General features: G+C 38.5%; 1 protein-coding gene across 1 annotated transcript in view; it reads right to left on the minus strand.

The window, feature by feature from the left end:
• Nucleotides 1–24,035, minus strand: part of plxnb2b (plexin b2b) — a 455,012-nt gene that overhangs the window by 210,476 nt on the left and 220,501 nt on the right. Inside the window, exons 24-30 of the mRNA XM_033967743.2 lie at nucleotides 20,596–20,775; nucleotides 18,227–18,363; nucleotides 16,213–16,313; nucleotides 12,493–12,722; nucleotides 9,911–10,092; nucleotides 3,412–3,478; nucleotides 1,854–2,000 (exon numbers count right to left, since the gene is read on the minus strand). Coding sequence (XP_033823634.2) covers nucleotides 1,854–2,000; nucleotides 3,412–3,478; nucleotides 9,911–10,092; nucleotides 12,493–12,722; nucleotides 16,213–16,313; nucleotides 18,227–18,363; nucleotides 20,596–20,775 — 1,044 coding nt within the window. The remainder of the gene's footprint in view (nucleotides 1–1,853; nucleotides 2,001–3,411; nucleotides 3,479–9,910; nucleotides 10,093–12,492; nucleotides 12,723–16,212; nucleotides 16,314–18,226; nucleotides 18,364–20,595; nucleotides 20,776–24,035) is intronic.

Here is a 24,035-nt window from a genome sequence, read left to right on the forward strand (position 1 = left end):
TAGATTTTATCCAGATGAGTGACTTACAATTGTAGAAAATGAGCTTCAGCTAAACCATTACCATGTCCTTTTTGAAAAGTCTTGCAGTGTGACAGCTAAACTGAACAAAATGTGAATATCCACGCAGGGAAATGTTTTTGTAAAGGTTAAAAACAGAATTCACGTAATAGCACAAAAGACGTGTCAAGTGAATTGTGACAGGGATTCAAAATGACCAAATTGTAGGAAACGTCCTGCAGCGCAACAATACTCTGGGGCAAAAATATCAAGTTTGTGATTTTGAAATTGTTCATAAATGGGCTTCATTCTTCAAATGTTTCTTGTTTTATTAAAAGTTTTGACAAAATATTTCTTTTAAGTCTCGATATCATGCTAGCAAAGAAAAAACAAAAGAATACAAAATGCAAAACTTTCTATTACTCCTCCTCCGCCTAATTAGAAATGGGCAGCGTGAGCGACGAATTTGAATTTTTAAGCGGCATTTGTCTGAGGTTTTGAGCGCGATATGCCATGCACTCTTTTGAATCAGTCTGACATAACTATTTTCATGGCTGTCAAAGAAGTCACTGTACAATTTCATGTCTTACTCAGTCACTTTTAACACTGGCTTTTTCCGTAGACATAGCTGCACTGGGACAGAGACTGACAGAAACAAAGCTGCCAATCTGCGCCTGCCCCTCTGACCACCTCCAATCGTTCACATTACACTTGTTGCACACTTGTAAGACCTCGGTTACCCAAACACTAAAGAAATGTAAATTGGGATGAATTATTGTTTGGACTTTTATATTCTGTGGACACAAGCACTGAGATGGGACGTTTATTTGGTATGTTGAGTTTAGCAGTACGGAAATCAATAACTAAAAAATGGTTAAAGGCGGATCTCCCCACCATGGACAACTGGCATAACCTGGTATATTCAATCTTTATCATGGAACGGATTACAATGTACAACAGGCTTCAAATGGACAAATTTGACAAGATATGGGAGAAATTATATTATTATATTCTGCTTGGAAAACTAGAATACTTTACGTCTGATCCTGCGATTGTTAATTATATTTGACTGTAATGTACACCCACTGTCTGTTTATGGTTTGAATGTTGTTGCATTTGTGTTTTTTTATGTTTGAAAAATAAAATTAAAAAAGAAACCTGGCTCCGTCCATCGACTTTCAGATGTACGTGTCCCAAATCTGATATTCAGGCCATTTTTACACATAAAATGCCTTTTTTTATATAAATCCACTGCACAGTGAAAAAACTTGTAATACAATCTTACTTTTAAATAAATAAAATACAGACGTTTCAGATTGATAACTTTTGATAATTTTATGTTTTCCTACTCACCTGCAGCGTCTCATAAAACCCACAGCTCGATAAAAACGGCATATCTGCCCCACCCACTTTTGTCGTAAATGCTTCTTAACTGCACTTTCTTTGCAGTGGCACTTCCAGTTAAGTGGGAATCCCATTCATTTCAATTGAAAATTTGGGGTTACAGATCTTTAGTCTTGAAATTATTTGCTGTCAAGATCTGCAGCCCCATGCAAAATAATACAACCTGAATATCAATGGCAGCGCTCACAGCTACTTCAGTAATAAGGTGGATACAGAGGGATATCAGTCTGGTCACGTCTCTAGCCACAACCGAACACGACCGTGCAATCTGTCGTATGTTTTTGTTCAGTGATGCATGTGAAACGAAGGATCACTGGTCACCCGTCATTTTGAACCTAGACTCACGCCTTCATAATGTACTGGAGGAGCGTGTATCCTTGTCTGACCAGGGGAAACACAGCGCATCATTAATAAACAACACTCCCTTATGTTTCAGATAAGAGCAGTCTCACCAGCACAGAGTACTCCACGTCGTCTCCCAGCAGCCCCGTGTCGTTCAGAGTGTACTTGGCCTTCTTCACTCGGGCGTCTACTGGCCCCTTCTCGATCTGGTGCTTTATGGCTCTGAACAGTTTGTAGAGAGGTTCACCTGCCGAGTCCTGGGACGCACAAGAAAACACATAAACAAGAGGATTTATTATGAGTATGATTAGTTTATGAGTTTATTTGGTTGTGATAGTTTATGAACAGACAAGAGACGGCACATGCCAGTTTGTACCATGGGCGTATTTCCATCTGTCGTCCTGCATTCACTCTCACAAACGTGCTCTCATTCATACACCAGTGGACTTCAACAGTGGAGGCAAAGTGGGTGAAGTATCTTGCCCAAAAGCACAGCAACAGTACACATAACACCACATTTTGGCACGTGGTATTCCAAGGCCATACTCTTCCGGGATCTGACGAGATTGGGTATTCTCGAGGTGATATTAAGCAGTAGTTTAATCTTTGGTCACTGGACTTGTAACTTTTTAGTTGCGGGTCCAGCTTCTCCTTGTCTTCGATTTGCCTGAAATGTTCAAGCGTGTAACATAAAACTTACCGATCTTGCATTTATTCTCTTATATATGTTTTATTGCCAGAATAAATGCCTTGAAACCACACGTTCCTACTATGACTTAGCATGTCTCTCCTCAGGTCTGAAAATGTTTAAAGCCATACTGTGGAACATTGTAGCCGACGCAATAACACCGCCATGGATACAAGCAGGTGGCAGAAAAGTGACATTGTGCCACTTTAAATTAAAACAGACTCAAAGTCGGCAAAGACTTAATAATATGCCTGAGCCTTTTAACATCCATTGTGAGTGGCTCGTATGGAGCTATCAATAAGACATTCAGAACAGCCATCTGTTAGCTAATTGTTGTGATTAGCACTTTAGGAGGCAAACGGCTCATGTCCAATACTGGGACAAGTGGGAAATTAGGTGATCAATGAATGACGATTAGTACTAAAACAATGTCAGCTCTAGCGATTTTTAGATCCATAAGTGAAATATTTTCCATAGAGTTAGTGAGGCTATAATGGCACGAGCATCTGTGTTTGAAGGGTTTGGTGTAAAAAATATCATTTATTGGTTCTGTTCTGTTGTGTTTAATCTTCTTAACAGTATACCGTATTTTCCAGACTATAAGCTGTACTTTTTTTCCTTTTCATAGTTTGTCCGGGGGTGCGACTTATACTCAGGTGCGACTTATATATGAAATATAAGTCGCATCTGAGTATATAATTTCACATCTTCATTATGGTCACACTGACAATCTGGCATTCGCATTTTTTTCTTCATTATACTCAATTTATAGTCTGGAAAATACGGTACTTTATTTTAATACAAGAAAGATAAAGAATAATTGGTTATACTGTTTTATTATTCAGCGTTTAGCTCATTTCAAATTTTGTGTAACATAGCAAAGATTTGAGAAATAAATCATTTATAATCAGTCCGTTCAGCTCAATATTGAAGCTGAAAACGTACTCCAAGTAAGTAAATGTTTTGTGCTTTTTTCTCACCTTCAGAAACTGGTAAAGGCAGATGGACATCCAGTTGCACAGCATTCGCTCCACCACCGTCTCCGACCTGGAGGTACAATGAAGGGCAGGGATTAGAACAGTCATGTTCAATTTATCTAATCTCAACTAATCTCGTCTTCACAGATTCTTTACCTATTCTAATAAGAGACGTAAGATTGACCAGAAAATACCAGCTCTTTTACAGTGATGACCACAGCTAAAACACGGCAGTCAGCTACAACATTAAAGACGATCTATTGTGCTTGAGTCTGCTATACAGCTATAATCTGACCCCCGTAGGTCATTGTGTTACAATCTGCACGTTTTAAATTGCAATATTCATCTAAAACAACTTAATAAAAGAAACAAACTCGCTGACTTCTGCATTAAATAACTGCCGTGCCCAGTGGGAGCTGACTGTAAACGTCATCACAACAAAGTCTGTAGTCATCCATCGGAGGTGATCACACGAGTAAGCAGCGGATTTTTTTGTTCATTTGTGCCAAAATGACTACGCGACACTGCTGAATCCTACACATATCACCAATTAAGAGAATAAAATGGGAGAACAAAATGGCCGTGTACTTATGGCAGTGAAAATAGAGGTCGATTAGCAGCATCACGTCTTGAAAATAAGTGATTAATGATTGCTTAGACCTGCACGAATCACTCCAAATACAACTTCGGGTGAGTACATGGTGAAGGGAAACAACTAAAACAAGATTAAAAGATCTAGGAAGTTGATTTTGCACAATAGGTATCACGCAGGTTAAACTGGACTCAAATGCAACTCAAATTACACTGGCAAACTTCTTGGTCTCAGTAAATACAACAGAAAGTGCGACAAATAAGGCGATAAACAGCTGAGGAAGGAATGTTTTATTTAATATGAATGAAAATCTCTTCCTTTTTGGGGGAAGAAGGGAAACAGGCAAGGAAAAAAAACTCAGGAACAGGTAACTCAAACAGGGATAAATGCAAACAGAGTATTTCAGTGCTGCTCTTGACTGATCAACAATCTAGGACTAACTAAACGAGGGAGTGTATATAGACCACCCTGGACTGATTAGCAAATGAACGGCAGCTGCAGGTAAAACAGGGAGGTAGCAAAAGAAGGACCGGAGCAGGCTGGGAAACGGAGCTAGACTGGGAATAAACATGTAAACAGGCAGAACTGTAACAAAAGTTTAATATTTTGAAAAACTGTAACCCTAAATGAAGTTGTGATCTCACTTATGTTTATTTATACCAAAATAGAAGATGTTGATCTTTGTGCCAGTTTTTATTTCAAGTGGATAGACCCAGTAATTACAGAGATATTAACCAAAGACCAGGTCAACAAATCTGCAGTCTGACAGTTAAACAGCAAATTCCAGCACTGAACTCTGCCCCGTCCTCCAGCTCAGCTTTAAAATACAGAGATTTGAATTTAGATTTAGACGTACAAGACATGTATTTGAACAATGGACAGATGTAATGTCTGCTAACATAAAGATTGCACCCACAGTCTTAATATTAAAATGGCATAACATACCCACCATTACAGTCAAATATTGTACAGACAAATAATTGATAAAATAATCTATGAGACAAATTGCTTTTACAAGACGCCCCATTTCCTCCATGGACCATTTACAGCCATCCCAACATAATTAAAGTCTCCCCATAACTGGCATGTGGGGATTTTCAACACTTGCCCAACAAATTACCCCATAAACTAACAAGGCAGAATGCAAGGTCATCAAAACATTATAATATTAATAATGCCCCTCTATGCAAGTACATGTTCTTAATTCCCCCATTTGGGCTCGAATTCAAATCCAATTTAACCCAGCAACGAGCGTCACCCGCAAATTGATTTCTTTGTCTCTGTCAGGACATTACTGCTCCAATGCTAATGTCAGATATTCACTGTTGACGGTCATTGTTAGCTATAGCGCATGCCTAATTAAATGGTTGGTGTGTGGAGTTTGTGTTGGCACGGTGGACTAATCGTTATAATGGGGATCTCCACTGGGGCATAATTAAGATGTGTACGCTGCCATAACAGACAGACAGCAGAGATGGGGAGATGGGGCGGAGGAGAAGGGAGAGAGAGAGAGAGAGAGGGAGGGAGGGAGAGGGAGGGAGAGGGGGAGGTGACCTTGGCGGGATAGACCAGGATTAGATTATGAAAAAAATCTGGATCAAATCAGGGCTAAAGCAAGGGTCTAGACCAGGACTAAACAGGACAAGATGACATCTAGTCTTTCTTTTTCATTAAATTAAATTACGTTCCATCAGTTCAGTGTTTTCATTGTCTGTGAATCGAGATGTAAGGCTGGCGCGTGGTTGGCATGCTAGCTGTTGTTTGCATTACTGTGACCGCAAAACTCCACTCTTGCTTCTGAAAGTTGTGAAAAGCACTTATATTTAATAAGTATTTATATATTTATATTATTCATCATGGTGTAGAAACAGGATGCTCGGATGGCATAAGGTAAGTGAGGGATAACATTGGAACTGTTGAAAATGAACTACAGCGGTCCCTCGTTTATCGCGGGGGTTACGTTCTAAAAATAACCAGCAATAGGCGAAATCTGCAAAGTATCAGCTTTATTTTTTGCAATTATTCTATATGTTTTGCAGCTGTAAAACCCCTCACCACACACTTTATACACTTTTCTCACACAGGCATTAACATTTTCTCACATTTCTCTCAAAGTTCAAACCTTCGTGGATTTTAAGGAGACTGATGGACAATGGTCTACAGTCCCTTAGCCAATCAGGACGCAGAACACAAGGCACGTTCAAATGCTGTAAAAAAGCATGCAAAATTGCACAAAAAATCAGCGAAAGGTGATCAACTGTAGTTCTATTTTTCTGTTTTTAAGACAGTAAAAATCAGGTCCAGCGCCTTTATATCAGAGATAAAACCAGGGTTTAGACCCGGCCTGCAGGACTAGCTGAAATCTCGTCTTAACCGGGGATAATTCTAGATTTATAGGACTAAACAAAAAACTAAAGCTATTTTTGTATTTATTTGATTGACGTTCATGAACAGAGATAATCCTTTTTTTTTCCATTGGACTCCATCTGAATTTAAAATAGTCAAATGTTTTCCTCCAAAGAGTATTGAGTGTAGGCGTGTCGATTAAAAAAGCCCCAAGCTGATCATTGACAAATTGATATTGTTAAATCGCAATCTGAGGAATAACCTTAGGCTCAACTCAGAATCAAACACCAACCAGGCCTAAACTACGGCTAAAACTGAACTAACAGCAATGCCAAAGACTAAAACTAGATATAAACCAAGTCTAATAAATATGGATCAACCCAGGATGAAAACCAATCCCTTAGAACAGCACATTTAGCCTGAGATGAACAACAGAGATTGAGCCAAACGCAGAATCTAATTTGACAGTTCTATTAAAAACACATTCGTCTGCGAACAGAAAAATCTAATCAGATTTTGGGAACCATCTGTCATTACTGCGCTGCAGCGTCTCGAAACATTTCACTGACCAATTGTTAGGAAGTAAAGTGTCTCCAGAATGAAAGAAAATAAATAAATAAACAAACAAACATTGCCAACGAACGAACAGCTCACCAATCCAATCATCGTGTCAAGGTCAAACGCTCCCTGACCAGCCCTGGACCAGTCCTTATCTGGTGTAATGTTTGTTGATTTAGCCCTGGTGAAATCTTAATATAGATTGAATAAATTGTATGACAAAAAAACAATATTTGCAGTAGCTCAGTGGTTAGAGCAGTGGTCACCCAACACAAAGGTCGGAGGGTCAACTGTAGTTCTTTTAGAGGCTTCGGCGAGGTTATAAAGCGCATTAAAGGCATTGTCATTACTATTAAAAGTGCCACTCCCCCAAAATAAAACAAAAATGTGTTAAATTTTTTGTGAGTGAAGTTGAAAGAACAATAATGAAAAGACATTTTAAGCATTTGTGAAAGTTGCAGGAGGAGGAAATAGCCAGAAGGGGGAACAGACGGAGTGTGAGTGGAGTGGAGTGAGCAGTTTGGAGCTTGATAATGGACCACAAAGACACACAAAAACATGGCAACACAAACGAAACAGTCCCAAACAAGTTGGTCCAATTCCCAGAGCTCCTAAACCAGACAACGAGAGAGGGCCAGGGCCAGATTATGAGAAGATTACAACTGGAGCTGAGAAGGGACATTTTACGGGATGGTGCAACAGAACCATGCAATTTAATTACATGGACTTAACACAGCACAGAAGAGTTTGGGCTAAACCTGGATTACACTGGGACTATATGTAAAACCACATATAAAACAAGATCTATACTGGAACGAAACATGAACCTAAGACTACGTCCAGGTCTCCAAAAGATCTTAACCGGGACTAAACTACACCAAGACCTTAGTTAAACCAGGTCTAAAAAAGTAATAAACTTGATAAACCAGGAAATATATATATATATATATATATATATATATATATATATATATATATATATATATATATATATATATATATATATATATATATATATATATATATATATATATATATATAATAAATCTAGATTTCACGATTAAATATGACAAGTACGAGACTCAACCCAGATTTGAATTTTTTCTTTTACTATTCTTTACTTTTTGTACTGATTAAATCCTGACCTAGTCCAGATTTTGTTCTGGGTTTAGTCCTGGTTTAGTCCCAGTTTTGATGTTGTGATTCTGTGTATGAAGAACAAAACCAGGACTAAATCAGTAGTGAATCAGAACTACACCAGGATTCCACTTGGAAACAAGACTAAAATATCATCTAAATAAAAATCTAAATGGTCTTTTAAATCAAACTAGATTGAAAAGCTCCTTAAGGTCAACATATAGAATTCAGTACAGTTTCTGTGCATTTGATGCTTACACATTCATCCCTCCGTTCACCAGGACTGACTCCTGACCAGCAGAGACTGTGAGGTTAACCTGAGCTATACAAGCTGTGTGAATGTTACTGAAGAGGAGGATCTGTAAAAGGAAACTAGCAGTTGGTTTCATGCATTTGATATATTATAGCAGCATTAAACATATAGTGAACATCCTTGAACCACCTATAAAGTCACTATCTATAGAAAACATTTGGAAAAACCTTGAGTAATTGAAAGTACCAGATGTTAGTTTTATCCTTGATGTGAACTTAGTTTTGAAAAACAAAAAAAAAGGGTAAAAACAAGAAAAAGCAGGTATACTCCGGCTCCAGCTAAACTTACAGATGCACCAATCCAGCTTTTTCAATTCTGATTTTCAATTCTATAGTTTTAAGTATCTGCCAATACCTGATATAAACCGATACCAGTGCAGAAAACAATATTTATTTCCATTAATAAAAATTTTTATAAAAAGATCAAAAAAAGACAAAAATAAAACCGAACAGCATTGTGTAAATAAAAGGTCAAACATTATGGCCAGTAAATAGTTTTATCAAATCAGTTTATATGTCCAACCAGGATACCTGCTGAACCGATACATGGACGCCGATATCTGACCCAGATATCTGATATCTGATCAGAGCTGATATCCAATACCAGTATCAGATTGGTGCATCCTTATCTAAACTCTAGTTTAGGTTAAATCTTGGCAAGGGTTTATCTGATCTGCCACACTGCTTAGAAATCAGAGCTAACCCAGTTCTAAAGACGTCTCAACCAAATCTCAACCAGGGCACCACAAGAAAATACAAAACTGAACAAAATGGCCATTTCACCAAAGGGGCTATAGCCACAAACGTTATGTGGAAAAAGTTTGTTTATTTTTATTGTCAATGTGGCTCCATAAACCAAGTCCAAACGGATCTAAACCGGACCAAAACCAGGACTAAACCAGGTCTAAACCAGACCAAACCCAGGACTAAACTAGGTCCAAACCAGGTCTAAATTAGACCAAAACTAGGTCTAACTTAGGACTAAAGCAAGTCTAAACCAGGTCTAAACCAGGACTAAACCAGGTCCAAACCAGACCAAATCCAGACCAAACGCAGACCAAACCCAGACAAAACCCAGACCAAACCCAGGACTAAACCAGGACTACACCAGGTCTAAATTAGACCAAAACCAGGACTAAACTAGGTCCAAACCAGGTCTAAATTAGACCAAAACTAGGTCTAACTTAGGACTAAAGCAAGTCTAAACCAGCTCTAAATCAGGACTAAACCATGTCTAAATCAGTATGAAAGCAGGACAAAACAAGGTGTAAATCAGGTCCAAATTGAGAAAAAAATCAGGTCTAAACCATAAATAAACTAAAACCATGACTAAAACAGAAACAGAGCAACAGCAGCTTAAACTTATTAAGCATATTAATGTTTAACAAGTGATAGGTGGAGGAGCTTGGAGATGTAATGGGCAGAGTGCTGTGGTTTTATCTTTTGGTCAGTGGTGACTTTGATACTCGATGTGTCTTACTGAACTGACAACCACCAATATTCCTCAAGTTATAATAAAGTAGAACTATATAGTTCTGTGTAGTTGCCATGTCTCACCTTCGCAGCATGAGTTTGGGGTTCTTGCTGTTGACGTATTCCTCCATGAGCTCCAGCAGCAGAGTCCTCATGATGTCCGTGTAGTACTCGAGCTTCCCGTGAAGAGCCACCGTGAGCAGGGACGCAAAGTACACCTTTGCCCGGGCGTTAAAGTCATGACTGCGCTCCAAAGTGCGGATGAACTGGAAAAAGTTGGGAGAAAAAGAATCAAGAATAATTTTCCCCATTTTCTGATGGAGGGTCTGTCACCTGCTGATCTCATGAACATGTCTTTGCTTTGCCTGGAATGTTCAATATTGTGGAACATTCCAGTCAAAACAAGTCCATGGAGAATAGAAGGCATCGGACCCTCAACCTAAAAACTTAAAGGTGCACTATGTAACTTTTCCGCTGGTCTCCAAGGAGATGCTATTTCTTTGCTCGGAATGTTTCACAGTATGGCAAGTTTAGAAGGGTCTTGATCTGTGTCAGAACAAGACGACAAATCATTTACACTGTTATTATTTTGTCTTTTGGGGGCAAAATTGCGATGTATTATCTAAAAACACATTTTCGAATCAAAATTGTTAAAGCCCTGTCATATATTTTAATAAATTATCTAAAACAGTATATATTAAAGTAAAATTAGCCTTAATTGGAGAATATTCAGACTTTGAAAAGACACTTTAGTGAAAGAGGAAATCAGGTGGCTAACACATCAGATACCTGCGCCTGTGCCAGTATCACCAGTCGCACTAATTATTCCAGATCTTCGCACATCGTCTGCTCTGCTGCACCTTCAAACCACACTTTTCAATATCGCACATCCTGATTTAAACTGCATGGGCCCAACTGCTAAATTTAGTCTGGCATGTAGCAGCCATGTTTTTACAGGGATATACATCAGGGAGATGTGCTTTGTGCCACGCTGACGCTTTTAACAGTCTAAAAAAAAAAGTGAAATGAAAGAGAGATGTCTGTCATCTTCTGCTTTGACTCTGATTAGTGTCATTCATGTTCACACACAAACACAGTCTGATGTATATAATGTTACACATACATGTGGTGAAAAGCTCAGGTATTGTGTTCTTGGGCAAAACACTTCACCAATCATGAATGTACTGTGTGCACTGCTACTGCTACTGCTACTGCTACTACTGCTACTGCTACTGCTACTACTGCTACTGCTACTGCTACTACTGCTGCTACTGCTACTGCTACTACTACTGCTACTACTGCTGCTTACTACTGCTACTACTGCTGCTACTACTACTGCTACTGCTGCTGCTACTACTACTACTGCTATTACTACTACTGCTACTGCTGCTACTACTACTGCTACTACTGCTACTACTACTACTACTACTACTGCTGCTGCTGCTACTACTACTACTACCACCAACTACCACTAGTACTGACAGGTACTGCTACTACTAGTGCTACTACTACTACTACTACTGCTATTACTACTACTGCTACTATTACTGCTGCTGCTGCTACTACTACTACTACTACTACTAGTACCAACAACTACCACTAGTACTAACAGGTACTGCTACTACTGCTACTACTAGTACTGCTACCAACGCTAGTACTACTGCTACTAGAACTACTATTACCTACTTCTACTACTACTGCACCCTTTCTTTCGCCCAAGTAAAAACATGCTAAAATTAGCATAGCATTGTGTATCTACCCTTCAGTGCGAGAAGTCGTATTTACATAAAGGCTGTAACCTGACCTTAAACCAGCAGAACAATTAAATAAACATGATCTTGATTAGGATTAATGGAGGATTATTACGCTCTTGTTTTTGCCCTGAGGGTCACAGACGCGGCTTGAGCACTAATTAAAAGGATATTTCTCTAATAAAGGACTAAATGTTTTGGAGGTGTGAACAAAGGCGAGAGAACGCACACACAGACACTGAGTAATTACAATAATACGGCCGTCTCTGAAATACTGACTCGAAGTCTGAAAACGAGTCTGAAAGTCCATTTAGATTATTTTCATTTAATTATCTGCATTATGTTTTATACAGTATTTATTAAAACAGGAGGTGAAGGTCCATCAAAGAGCTAATAGTAAGAAACTTTGATTCAAATTATCTGTTAAAAAAAAAATATATATATAAAAATGTTAGAAAAGGAAATGGAGAAATAAAAAATCTATTACACTTTTTTTTTTTTACAATTTAGCACTGTATTCTAAATAAAATAAATTTCAGGGCTCTTTAAGATTTACGTTAAAAAATAAGTGACAACAACATACTTTTTCTCCTTATTTTTCATATTATTTGTTATGATATACATTATACTAAGTATTAGTGTTATAATATTAAAATATTAAACTATTTTAATACATTTGAAAATCAACATAATTATAATAAAATTCAAATGTATTTTTCAACACAAAACATTTAATCAACGTTTATGAGCTTTTAATTATTATAACATGTTCCCACATTATTAACTACAAAACATCATGCATTCCTACTTGTATTTTGGGTGATTAATGCATGTTTGAGGCTTGAATGCTCAGAAAAAAAATAAAATAAAATAATAGTTTTCTCCCAGCCCCTATGTCCTGATGTATAAACTTACATTGATGAGGAAGGTCTTGGAGTTGAGCAGGTTGGAGAACTGGTTTAGTGCCTGTGTCACTGTGGCTCTTCGGGATTCGGGAATGTCCAGTCTCCCTGTGATCATGACGTCGTTGGCCCCATCCTTCGACGGCAGGAAGAACACTCGGTCTGTGTAGGTCTTATAATCCAGGAATGGGATGCGGCCCTCGCTTAAGTCATTGGTGTGGTCCTCCATCTCAATCATCAAGTCTGCAGAAACAAGACAATAAATAAGACAATAAACAAGACTCACTATTTCCACTTGGAACTGAACAATGTTTGTCTCATTATCGTGGACATTTGCAGTGTTGAAGACCCTGTTGATTGTTTTCAGCTTCCTGTTATATGCAATATTTTGAGGACTTTTTCCCCATAGATGCAAAATTCTCTATCACTGCCTTTTGCTACATCTCAGTCACTTGACCAGCCTCTTGATTATTGATTATTTTTAGGACTAATGCTAATGGCTCTAGGAAAAAATACAAGGGACTGGCTCCAGAGTTAAAAAAATATGACCAAACTAGCTGAGTTGCTAAATGGTTGAAAGCATACAACACTGTCCACTAATTATTATTATGTCTATGTTTTTCCCATTCCAAAGATACATTACTTTGTTTTAAATTGTTAATTGCTATGGCAACAGTCCTAATTTTGTATATCTATAAGCGATGGATTGGTGGTTTTTCTGTCTATAAAAAGTGATGTCTCTCAGAAGAGCTGATTTATGCTATTGGTTATATTACATCATATATCTATATCTATATCTCTATATCTATCTCTCCATCTATATATCTGTCTATATCTCTATTTTTCTATCTATCTATCTATCTATCTATCTATCTATCTATCTATCTATCTATCATCACTCTCTATATCTCAAATTTTCTCTCTCTCTCTATTTCTATCTCTCTCTCTCTCTCTAGCCATCTCTCTCTCTATATATATATATATATATATTGCTCTCTCTATCTCTCTCTCTAGCCATCTCTCTCTCTCTCTCTAGCCATCTCTCTTGCCATCTCTCTATGTCCCTCCCTCTATCTATATCTGTCTATATCTCTATTTTTCTCTATCTATCCATCTCTATCTATCTCTCTGTCTATACCTCTATTTTTTATCTATCCATCTCTATCTATATCTCAAATGTTCTCTCTCTCTATTTCCATCTATCTCTATCTCTAGCCATCTCTCTCTCTGTATATATCTATCGCTCTCTATTTCTCTCTCTCTCTCTCTCTATATATATATATATATATATGTTTCTATCTATCCTCTCTCTTGCCATCTCTCTCTCTCTCCCTCTCTATATCTGTCTACATCTCTATTTTTCTATCTATCTATCTATCTATCTATCTATCTATCTATCTATCCATCTCTCTTCCTATATCTCTATTTTTCGCTCTCCATCTATCTTTATATCTATCTATATGTCTGGCTATATCTCTATTTCTCTCTCTCTATTTCTATCGCTCTCTCTAGCCATCTCTCTCGCTCTCTATCTATCGCTCTGTATCGCTCTCTATCTATTACTCTATCTCTCCCTCTATCTCTCTCTCTAGCCATCTCTCTGGCCATCTCTATCTATCGCTCTCTATTTCTCTCTTCCTCCATCCCTCTATCCCTCTATCTATAAATGGACCAGGTTAAGTTTCCGATTAAACTAAGACAACGACTCGTCCGGGGCGAGACTGTTGAAGGTAACGCCCCGTCCCGCTCGCACCGCTGGTTTAGCTGGGCTCTTAGCAATGCTGTCAATCAAACCTGTTACTAACGCCAGCAGCAGTGACCTCGGGGAAAGAAGGGATCTGATTTGTCTGTTGTTAATGTTCATATCTTGATTTACAGACACAATAGTGAAATTTTAAAAAAGGATCATGTAGAGCGGGTTAATACAAACATTTTAAGACCAAAATGATGATCCCGACTACAGCAGTTACGAGGAAAGGAACTGGAGTTGATGGAGCCGAAAGTACGCCCATGCACACTTCCTATTTGGAACGCGCCAGCTAGCAGGTTAGCCACGTCCATTTATATATACAGTCTATTGTTTACGGTCAGGAGAGTAATCGTAAGTGCAGTAATATAGCTGTGGATACCCAGGGATACTCAGATATGCATGAATTTAAGCTAATTTAAGCTAATAAACAAAGAGCGAAGCCATTATAACATGATTAAAAACACATTTAAGTACATTTTGACATTAATTGACTTGTATTACCACCGCCATAATATTTGTTATCTCATTCATTCACAGTAGCACCTTAATATCAGCTCTACAAGACAGTACACACGGCACACAAGCATTCACATGAACTACACAGCACTTTCCCAATCGCAGCGTTCATCCGTCTCCATCTCCATCACACAGGAGGCAGATAGGAGCGGCTCTATTGCTTTAAATATCATTGTGTCCCTGAAAGATTGTTTTCTATTACTGCAACTGCAAAACGCCACATAATGATGATAGTGTGAAGTTAAGAGGGATTTATTTTACTCACACAAATGGAATCGTGACAATAAAAACACTTGATTAGCCCAGAGATGAGCAGAAACATGGATCTGCAGAGGCATTAGGTGTCGCTAGGCAAATTACAAACTACGGGTGGTTCTAATATCAGTATCGGCGATATCGAAGGGTTCAGTTTGTCGGTTTTGTTATTGATTAAATAAAATCATAGTAACAATATAGGTAGCTTAAAAAAAAGGACTAAAGACTAAACCAAGATTAAAATCCAGAACCAAGCCAGGACTAAAGCAGAATTAAACCAGGACCAAACCAGGACCAAACCAGAACTAAACCAGAATTAAATCAGGACTAAACCAGGACTAGGACAGAACTAAACCAGGACTAAGCCAGGACTAAACCAGGACTAAACCAGAACCAAACCAGGACTAAACCAGAACCAAACCAGAACCAAACCAGGACCAAACCAGTGACTAAACCGGTGACTAAACCAGGACTAAACCAGAACTAAACCAGGACTAAACCAGGACTAAACCAGAATTAAACCAGGACTAAACCAGGACTAAACCAGGACTAAACCAGGACTAAACCAGAACTAAACCAGAACTAAACCAGGACTAAACCAGGACCAAGCCAGAACCAAACCAAAACAGAAACAGAAAAGAACCAGATCTAAGCCAGGATTAAGTCAGAACAAAATCAGGATTGAATCATAACTAAACCAGGACCAAACCAGGACCAAACCAGAATAAAACGAGGACTAAACCAGGGCTTAACAATAACAGCTGCATCTGCGATACTGGACAGTTTTGTCAGATTTCTGTATCGGTCCAGTATTGATAATGTTGCCAATATTTGACATAACTTTTTTCTAAGACGCTGCCTGTGTGTAATTCCCAGTTTGAGGATAAAATGGAATTATTTAATATACTTTTGTTGTGATTTTAACAAAAGTGAAACTTGTGAAAATGTGTAAACTTTTCATACATTTTTTTTTTTCAGAACAATAAAAATTTGCACGGTTACCATAGTGATAAACTATTTAAAACAAAATGCATCTATTGAGTGATATTTGAGGAAAGCCGTCAAAATGTCACATATAACAGGAAGGTGAAACATGTGAAAAGTTTTTAAATGAATATCTTTATCGGCAAATATCGGTCACCAACCACAGCAACAATATCAGATCAGTATCAGATCAGTATCGGCTCCATACTGGACCCTCCCTGTACAAACCTGTGAACTCTTTCTTGCAGCGATCACGGACACTCTCCTCCAGGTTCTCCAGCTGGTGTTTGACTTTCTCGTATTCGCGCTCCGCCTGTTGACTCTTCCTCCTACGATACAACAAAGGTCAAACTTTAATGTGCACATGACAGGTTTGAATTCTCATTTCACTAAGATTAACACGGGCAGCAGATGCGACGGAAGTAGAGGTAATTCCACTGTGGTGTAAATAAAGCTGGAGAAACCACAGATAGACAGTGTAAAAGCCAGACCTTTTAAATGTACTTATAATGGTGGTAATTTTATGTCATTCACTGGTCTATAAATATTACAAAATAGCATTATGTTCGGATGTTAACACAGTTTATGGGCAACCAGAGATTTTTTTTTTCTATTTATTTTGCTCCAAACAATATAAATAAAGTAAAAAAAATATTAAAATAGTTTTCAATTTAAGAAATGTTCACGTTCGTATGGTTATCAGAGAATTCAAAAGTTGGGAAAAGTTGGAAAAAGTACATTTACTTTGGACTATTATAATATATCTTTATAGTTTATTTACAATCACACAAACGTTGCTTTCTTAAAATGCTGTTTATTTCCCATACATTTCCAGTCCATTAAAATATTACTTTTACTATTCAACAGTACTCTCATTTGCGAAAACCATTTTGTCGCTCCAAAAACCTCTTGGAAATTTATAAACCAAGGCAAAGTCAAAGGAATACGTTTGAGTGAAAACGTCGATTTGTTTTGGTTCAAATTGGTGAGATTGGTAGACGTGACTGCGCAGGGTTGCTCCTTCAATCTTCAAAATGGAGTTGGAATAAAATATTCTTCCTTCGTTCTTGGTGGCAACCAAATAAACCCTATCCAATTTATTTTCCGGCATTTATTTTGGTTAGGGATGAAATGGATCCGCAGTAACTGGGAGAGGGAATTCATAGTACACTAAAATAGATTGTAAGTTCATCTGAGAATTGAACCCACAACTTTGACAATTTGTTTATTTTATCGAGTGAATGAGATGCATTCGTTTCCTGCATGTAGCTCTGTCTAAAACCTGTGAGAATATTATGTAAAGTAGATGAGTAAAGTATAGAGCAGCACATGGACCAGTTTTTCTCACATAAAACCAAAGAGCTGGAAAAGAGCAGTGAGGATATAGGTTCATTCAGAGGTTTTGGATTATTAATGAAGACAAAATATAAAGGTTTTCCAACAGGAGCTGTGGATAATAGATTTTTCAGTATCGCCAACACAAACTGTTACCTAGAAATGAAAAAGCATCTTATATTGTAAAACCAATGTAATACTAGACAACGAAATAACCAGGACCTAACCAGGAGCTAACCAAGATCTAACCAGGATCTAACCAGGACCTGACCAGGACCTGACCAGAACCTAACCAGAACCTAACCAAAACCTAACCGGAACCTAACCAGGACTTAACCAGGACTTAACCAGGACCTAGTCAGGACCCAACTATAACCTAACAAGGACTTAACCAAGACCTAACCAGAACCTACCCTAGACCTAACCAGAACCTTACCAGGACTTAACCAGGACCTAACCAAGACCCAACCATAACCCAACAAGGACTTAACCAAGACCTAACCAGAACCTAACCAGGGACTAACCAGTACCTAACCAGGACTTAACAAGGACCTAACCAGGACCCAACCATAACCTAACAAGGACTTAACCAAGACCTAACCAGAACCTAACAAGACTTAACCAGGGACTAACCAGGACATAACCAGGACTTAACCAGGACCTAACTAGAACCCAACCATAACCTAACAAGGACTTAACCAAGACCTAGCCAGAACCTAACCAGGACCTAACAAGACTTAACCAGGGACTAACCAGGACCTAACCAGGGAGTAACCAGGACTTAACCAGGACCCAACCAGAGACTAACCAGGACTTAACCAGGACCTAACCAGGGACTAACCAGGACCTAAGTAGGACCTAATCAGGAATCAAACCCAGACTGAACCCGAACTGACCCCGGACTCACCTGTAGCAGTAGACAGAAATGGCGATGATGATCAGCATGGGGACTATGACAGCTGGGATGATGATGTACAGAGCCAAGTCATTCTTCTGCTCATACTGCACCGAGCCCACCACCCACTCGCCGTTTCCAAACTTAATCTGACAAAAACAGAACAAAATCATTTTAAAGGTGTGAAATATCAATGCATAACTCAAGGAATCATGCAAGGAACTGTCAATCAGTACGGCTCAAACTTTGACTTTTTTGACAAGTGCCGTCCTAGAGAATATTTGGCTCTGACATGCCATTTCATTGGGCTGTACGGAGGCAGAATCAGGTCTTAAACCCGGGATGAACCAGGTCTAAACCAGGTCTAAACCAGATCTAAACCAGGACTAAAGCAGGGCTAAACCAGGACTAAAGCAGGGCTAAACCAGGACTAAACCAGGACTAAACCAGGACTAAACCAGGACTAAACCAGGGCTAAACCAGGACTAAACCAGGATCAAAGCAAGAGTAAATCTAGACTAAAAAATTAAATGTTAAAATAAGCCTAAACCAGTAGTAAATCATGACAAAGATTAAGAACAGGACTAAGATGCCAGGACTAAACCAAGATTAAATAAGTACTTGGTTAAGAGCTAACTTGTGCTGTACCAGGAAAAAAATAAAATAAAATAAATAATAAATTGCGTGTGACATCACCCAGCAGTGCTCGGTTGCAACCAACCATGACCTTTCCTGCCCGTGCTAAGCAGTGCTGTTAATCAAACCTGTTGGCACCTGATGGGCCTGTTATTAATCTTCATCTCTTTGATTTACAGAAGAAATGGTGGAATTAAAACCACAGGATCGTGTAGAGTGAGATAAAATGAACATTTTATGGTCAGAATGAGGAGTCTGACAGCAGTAGTTACAGAGAGAAGGGCAAAGATTTTTCAGTAGAAGTCAATTGGAACCGGAGCTGAAAGAAACCACTAAATCTAGACTAAACCAGGATCCAGCAAAGACCAAAACATAACTTTACAGCTCTAAACCACAATTAAACTTGGACTAAACCAGTACTAAACCAGGATCACGAGTTAAACTGATTACCACCCTCAAAAATTCCCATGCACCTCCACTGTTCCCAGCTCCCCAGTTTGAGAAACGCTGTTACTGTTATGTATTTCCGAGTGGGAGGCAGGAGCAGACTCAGGGGAGAATCTGCATAATTGCCCACAGTTTGTCGTCGGAGACCTGGGCACCTGGAGAGTCTGAGAGCACCATTAACTCGAAAAATGCAAAAAAAGTGACACCACTTTCTTTTACCTGCAGCCATTATTTTTAAACGAACACTCAAGTTTTAGCATATTGGAACACTATTTGGTAACTATGTGCAATATTTGGATATCTATATATTTTTGTAATTTTTTTTTATGACAATATGATTTTTGGGAAGTTAATAAGTAGTCTGTCTAAACTAATACTTAAAAGTGCACAGTGTAACTTTTCTGGTGGAAGTAAATCAGTAAGACCGCCTATAGTAAGAATGTATGACTTCATGTTTTTTGGTAGTTTTTTTTTTTTTTTTTTTTAGCAATTTGAGCAATTAATACACCTGTAATTAAATAAATGCAGGATGGATCTGAATTGGCAATAACCCAGCACTAAATTATAAGTCTAAACTGGGACAAAACCATGACTAGTCTTAAAAAACAGCTCAACTTTTGGAGAGAATTACAAAAAGTACAATGTGAAATATTACTTCTTAATCTAGCGGAAGGCCGGAACATTTATGCAATTAATTTAGCATTTTGAGTATGGATATTATAAGCCATTTACAACAATAAGCTTTATGCAGCCCTAGAGAGCCTCGCAAATAAATAGGTTCTGATTAAATATAATTTAAGCTGGTGAAAATGAGGAAAAACAGTGTCTAGAGAGCTGCAGACTCCGGGTTTGAACCAGCCGAGCGTGGACTGCTACAATTAGTTTATTTCTGTTTATGAGACTGAGCTTTGTCCTGACAATAGTATTTGTTTTCGAGCTGCAACGTAATGTCGAAGTGAAAGTTTCATTCAGTATATAATAAATGTTTTGCATTTGTTAAAATATGGTATCACTTTATAATAATAACTACACCTTAATCTTAAGCTTTAAACCCCCTGCACCCACTTTGTCCCATGTATGTGAGCAATATATTGTATAAGCAGCTCTCCAGGTCAAAATAAGTCTGCTGCGAGCTGTCTGCATCTAATGAGAATGTGTTTTATTGTCTGACAACCATGAAGTTTGTATTAGTATGCTAGTTGTTGTTAGCTTACAGTGTTGGCAAAACTCACTCTGGTCTCTGAGAGTTGGGGAAAGTGCTTATCACTCTACTCTAAATGCTCGTTCCTCTGTCTCACCAGCAGTTCGAGCAGCTCCGGACTGGTATCCCGTCTGTGGCGTCGGGACCTGGAGCGGGGCGGGGTGGAGGGCGCGTCCAGGAACAGTTTATCGTCCTGGAGAGTATTGACCGAACAGCGCACATCCCCCACAAACGCCTGAGCCTCGTTAGCCGTCATAGCCCGAGAGAATCCGTGGCCCTATGGGGGAAAAAAGATCGAGTTAAGCTCAAAAACATTCATTTATCATAAGGCTTGTGAAGTCAATCGAAATCACAGTTTGAGTTGGTGCAGTTTTCAAAGCTGCAACTATAGATATTAGAACGCAACGAGCTGTCTATGAGAAATGCTTGTTCTACCTGGAGTCAATACTAGTCTGGCCACGATACCATAATTTCAAACCCAATACAGATTCCACATGTAGTACTGTATTTTCTGGACAATGTGACTTCTTATAGTATCAATCCGTGCACAAATGGGTATGTAGTTACGATACTAGTTTTAGTATCAATTAGTATCTCGTTTATGATACTTTTGACAATCCTTAACCTCTATAAACATGTTCTGAAATGCATGTGTTTCTGGTATTAGTTTATCAGCTCATATTTCAGTCTTCTCTCAAATGTTAATGCTCCTCAGGTTGTTTTCACTGTGCACAGACTCCTACTTTTTAAACATTTATTTCAAATTAGCAATTAGAAAAAACTAGAAGACCCCAAATACATGTAGTAGTCCCATGTGAAGTCATTTCTAATAAATCAAAACTAACACAGATGTAAACAGGTCTTCGGTTCACACACTAAAAACACAAAACTACAGCAGGACTAGACCCGGACTAAACCAGGACCAAAACAGGACCAAAAAAGTCTATATCAGGACTAAACCATGCTGTAAATTAAGACCAGGACAAGTCAAAATTGGAACAAATTAAAACAACCATGACAAAACCAGAATAAATTGAAACTAGGACAATGCACCATTATTGTCCCAGCACCACACGATGAGAATCAGAACCAATTATCAAACTCATGATTTGAAATATGCTGCAAGTAATTTAACATTTTCGTTAATAACAGTCAATGGAGTGAGATTATTTTTAAAGTTTGATCGCAGAGTTTATTTACAAGATTTATACTTATTAAATTAAACAATTCAAATGAAAGATGAACAGATTTTTGTACAAAACTGAAGGCTGCACTCAGAGACCAATTACATTTTATTAGTGATTTCTGCAGAGACAAAGCCCCCACTGAAAACTCAATAGCAGCAGATTCTTAAAAGTTAATGGCAATTGGAAATCTATTAGCCGTCAATTTGTTTTGGAATCATTTTGTTTTGAATTTAAGTACATAAAAAAATGTAATCAAATCAGAGTTTTCAAAGTTACCTTCAAAGTACAAACAAAGACGGAGGAGATTGTTGCAGAAGACATTAATTATCTAGAAATGATTGAGCTTTAGAGTAAATATTTTTAAATTTCTGTATCATTTACTGCACATACACTGCGCTGCATACAATGCACTGCTCATACTGCGATTAGGAATATACACGTCTTTAGTAGGTTAAACATATCTAGGCACATATGACCTTGGTATTCTGGCACATGCAGTATTATACTACAGCATCTCAATATGGGCCTCTAATAGAAGGTTGATTTAAGGTACAGTGTGTACATAGAAATGAGCAGGTTTCACTACAGCACCAGCACCACCACAAGCACCAGCACAAGCACCAGCACCACGCTCAAAACAGGCCTTTAAGGTGGCAATGCTAGTATGAGGAATTAGGTTCAAGACAGGCTTAAACAAGGTTTAAACCAAGTGTAGGTCAAAATCAGGTCAGAACCAGATCAGAACCTGGTCAGAACCTGGTCAAAGCCAGGACAGAACCAGGACAGAGCCAGATCAGAACCAGGTCAGAACCAGGACAGAGCCAGATCAGAACAAGAACAGAGCCAGATCAGAACCAGGTCAGAACCAGGACAGAGCCAGGTCAGAACCAGGACAGAGCCAGGTCAGAACCAGGACAGAGTCAGGACAGAACCAGGTCAGAGTCAGGACAGAACCAGATCAGAGCCAGGTCAGAGCCAGAGCCAGGTCTAAATCAGGTCTAATTCAGGTCTAAATCAGGTCTAAACCAGTACTGAACTAGGTCTAAACCAGTTCAGAACCAGATCTACACTAGCGTCCCAACCAAGTCCAAACCAGGTCCAAACCAGATCAGGGCTAAATCGGGACTAAACCAGGATTGAAACAGGGCTAAATCAGTGCTAAACTAGAACTAAACCAGGTCCAAACCCAGACTAAATCGGGTCCAAACCAGGACTAAATCAGGTCCAAACCAGGTCCACACCAGACCAGGGCTCAATCAGGGCTAGACCATGACTAAACCAGTGATAAACCATGACTAAACTAGTCCCAAACCAGGACTAAACCAAGACTAATGAAGCAAAAGTTAACCAAGTCTAATTTGTGTCTAAATCTACATCGTTTCCCCCCAGTGTTACACCAAAGACTAATGACAAGAAACACATAGTAATTTATTTCCTAGTAAACACTTACAGTAATGTGCTAACGAGCTTATTTTAAATGTTTCTCAATGGGAGCCAGAAGTGATTAAAGACACTGGAATTACAATTAAGCAATTTCCATGCAGTTATTTTGGCATCGCTCCAAACCAAGTGTGATCAACATTACACAAAAATGTAGACTTCTTAATACACTGGACATACAGGAAAAGCTTAAATTAAATCAAGAACTACAACCACTTTTCTCATAAATGTGTAGTGTTCCCAAATGCTGCTCCTTGTCTAAGCACATTTACCAACGCACAATAGACAAACCTCATTTCAATGCCAATTACTCTAGCATTTATTGTACTATGTGGTAATGCTGTGGCGTGCATATTTATTTATATAGAGACTTGTTTTGTGAAGTAAATAGGGGCCAATTCAAATGCCCGGTTCCAGCCCATTGACCCAGTCATAAGCCAATATATTAAATCCTCTGCTATTTGCATACTCTTTGTTTTTCCCTGCTCTCGGTAATAAGCAGCTCAAGTCAACTCGTGTAGAGCGTTTAAACAAGTCAGCTTTCCCCATTCAGTCTGAGCTCATCTGGGGAACTTGCATTTAAATTAAAAATGTGTTTCATTTGTTGAAATTTACCAAAACTTTGTGATAATTTTAAAAGGGGCTTATGGAGTGGTAGTGGCTCAAGAGTGGCCTGAGCCAACTGTTTTCTCCTCTTCTTTTTCTGTCAGGCCAAAGCTGACACACCATCAGACAGCAGTATCATAGATAGCATCTAGTGGTGTGATGTGAGAATGCAACAGTCAGCTCAGTTAATATAATTGCAAATTGGGGCTTTAAAGTAGCACCAACCTGCACCACACTTCCTAATCTTGTAATTAAAAAGATTAACAGATTGCGCAGAAGGGAGGAGTCATTCTAAACCTGCTCT

Source organism: Periophthalmus magnuspinnatus, chromosome 6, assembly GCF_009829125.3.
Source record: "Periophthalmus magnuspinnatus isolate fPerMag1 chromosome 6, fPerMag1.2.pri, whole genome shotgun sequence".
Taxonomy (NCBI): domain Eukaryota; kingdom Metazoa; phylum Chordata; class Actinopteri; order Gobiiformes; family Gobiidae; genus Periophthalmus; species Periophthalmus magnuspinnatus.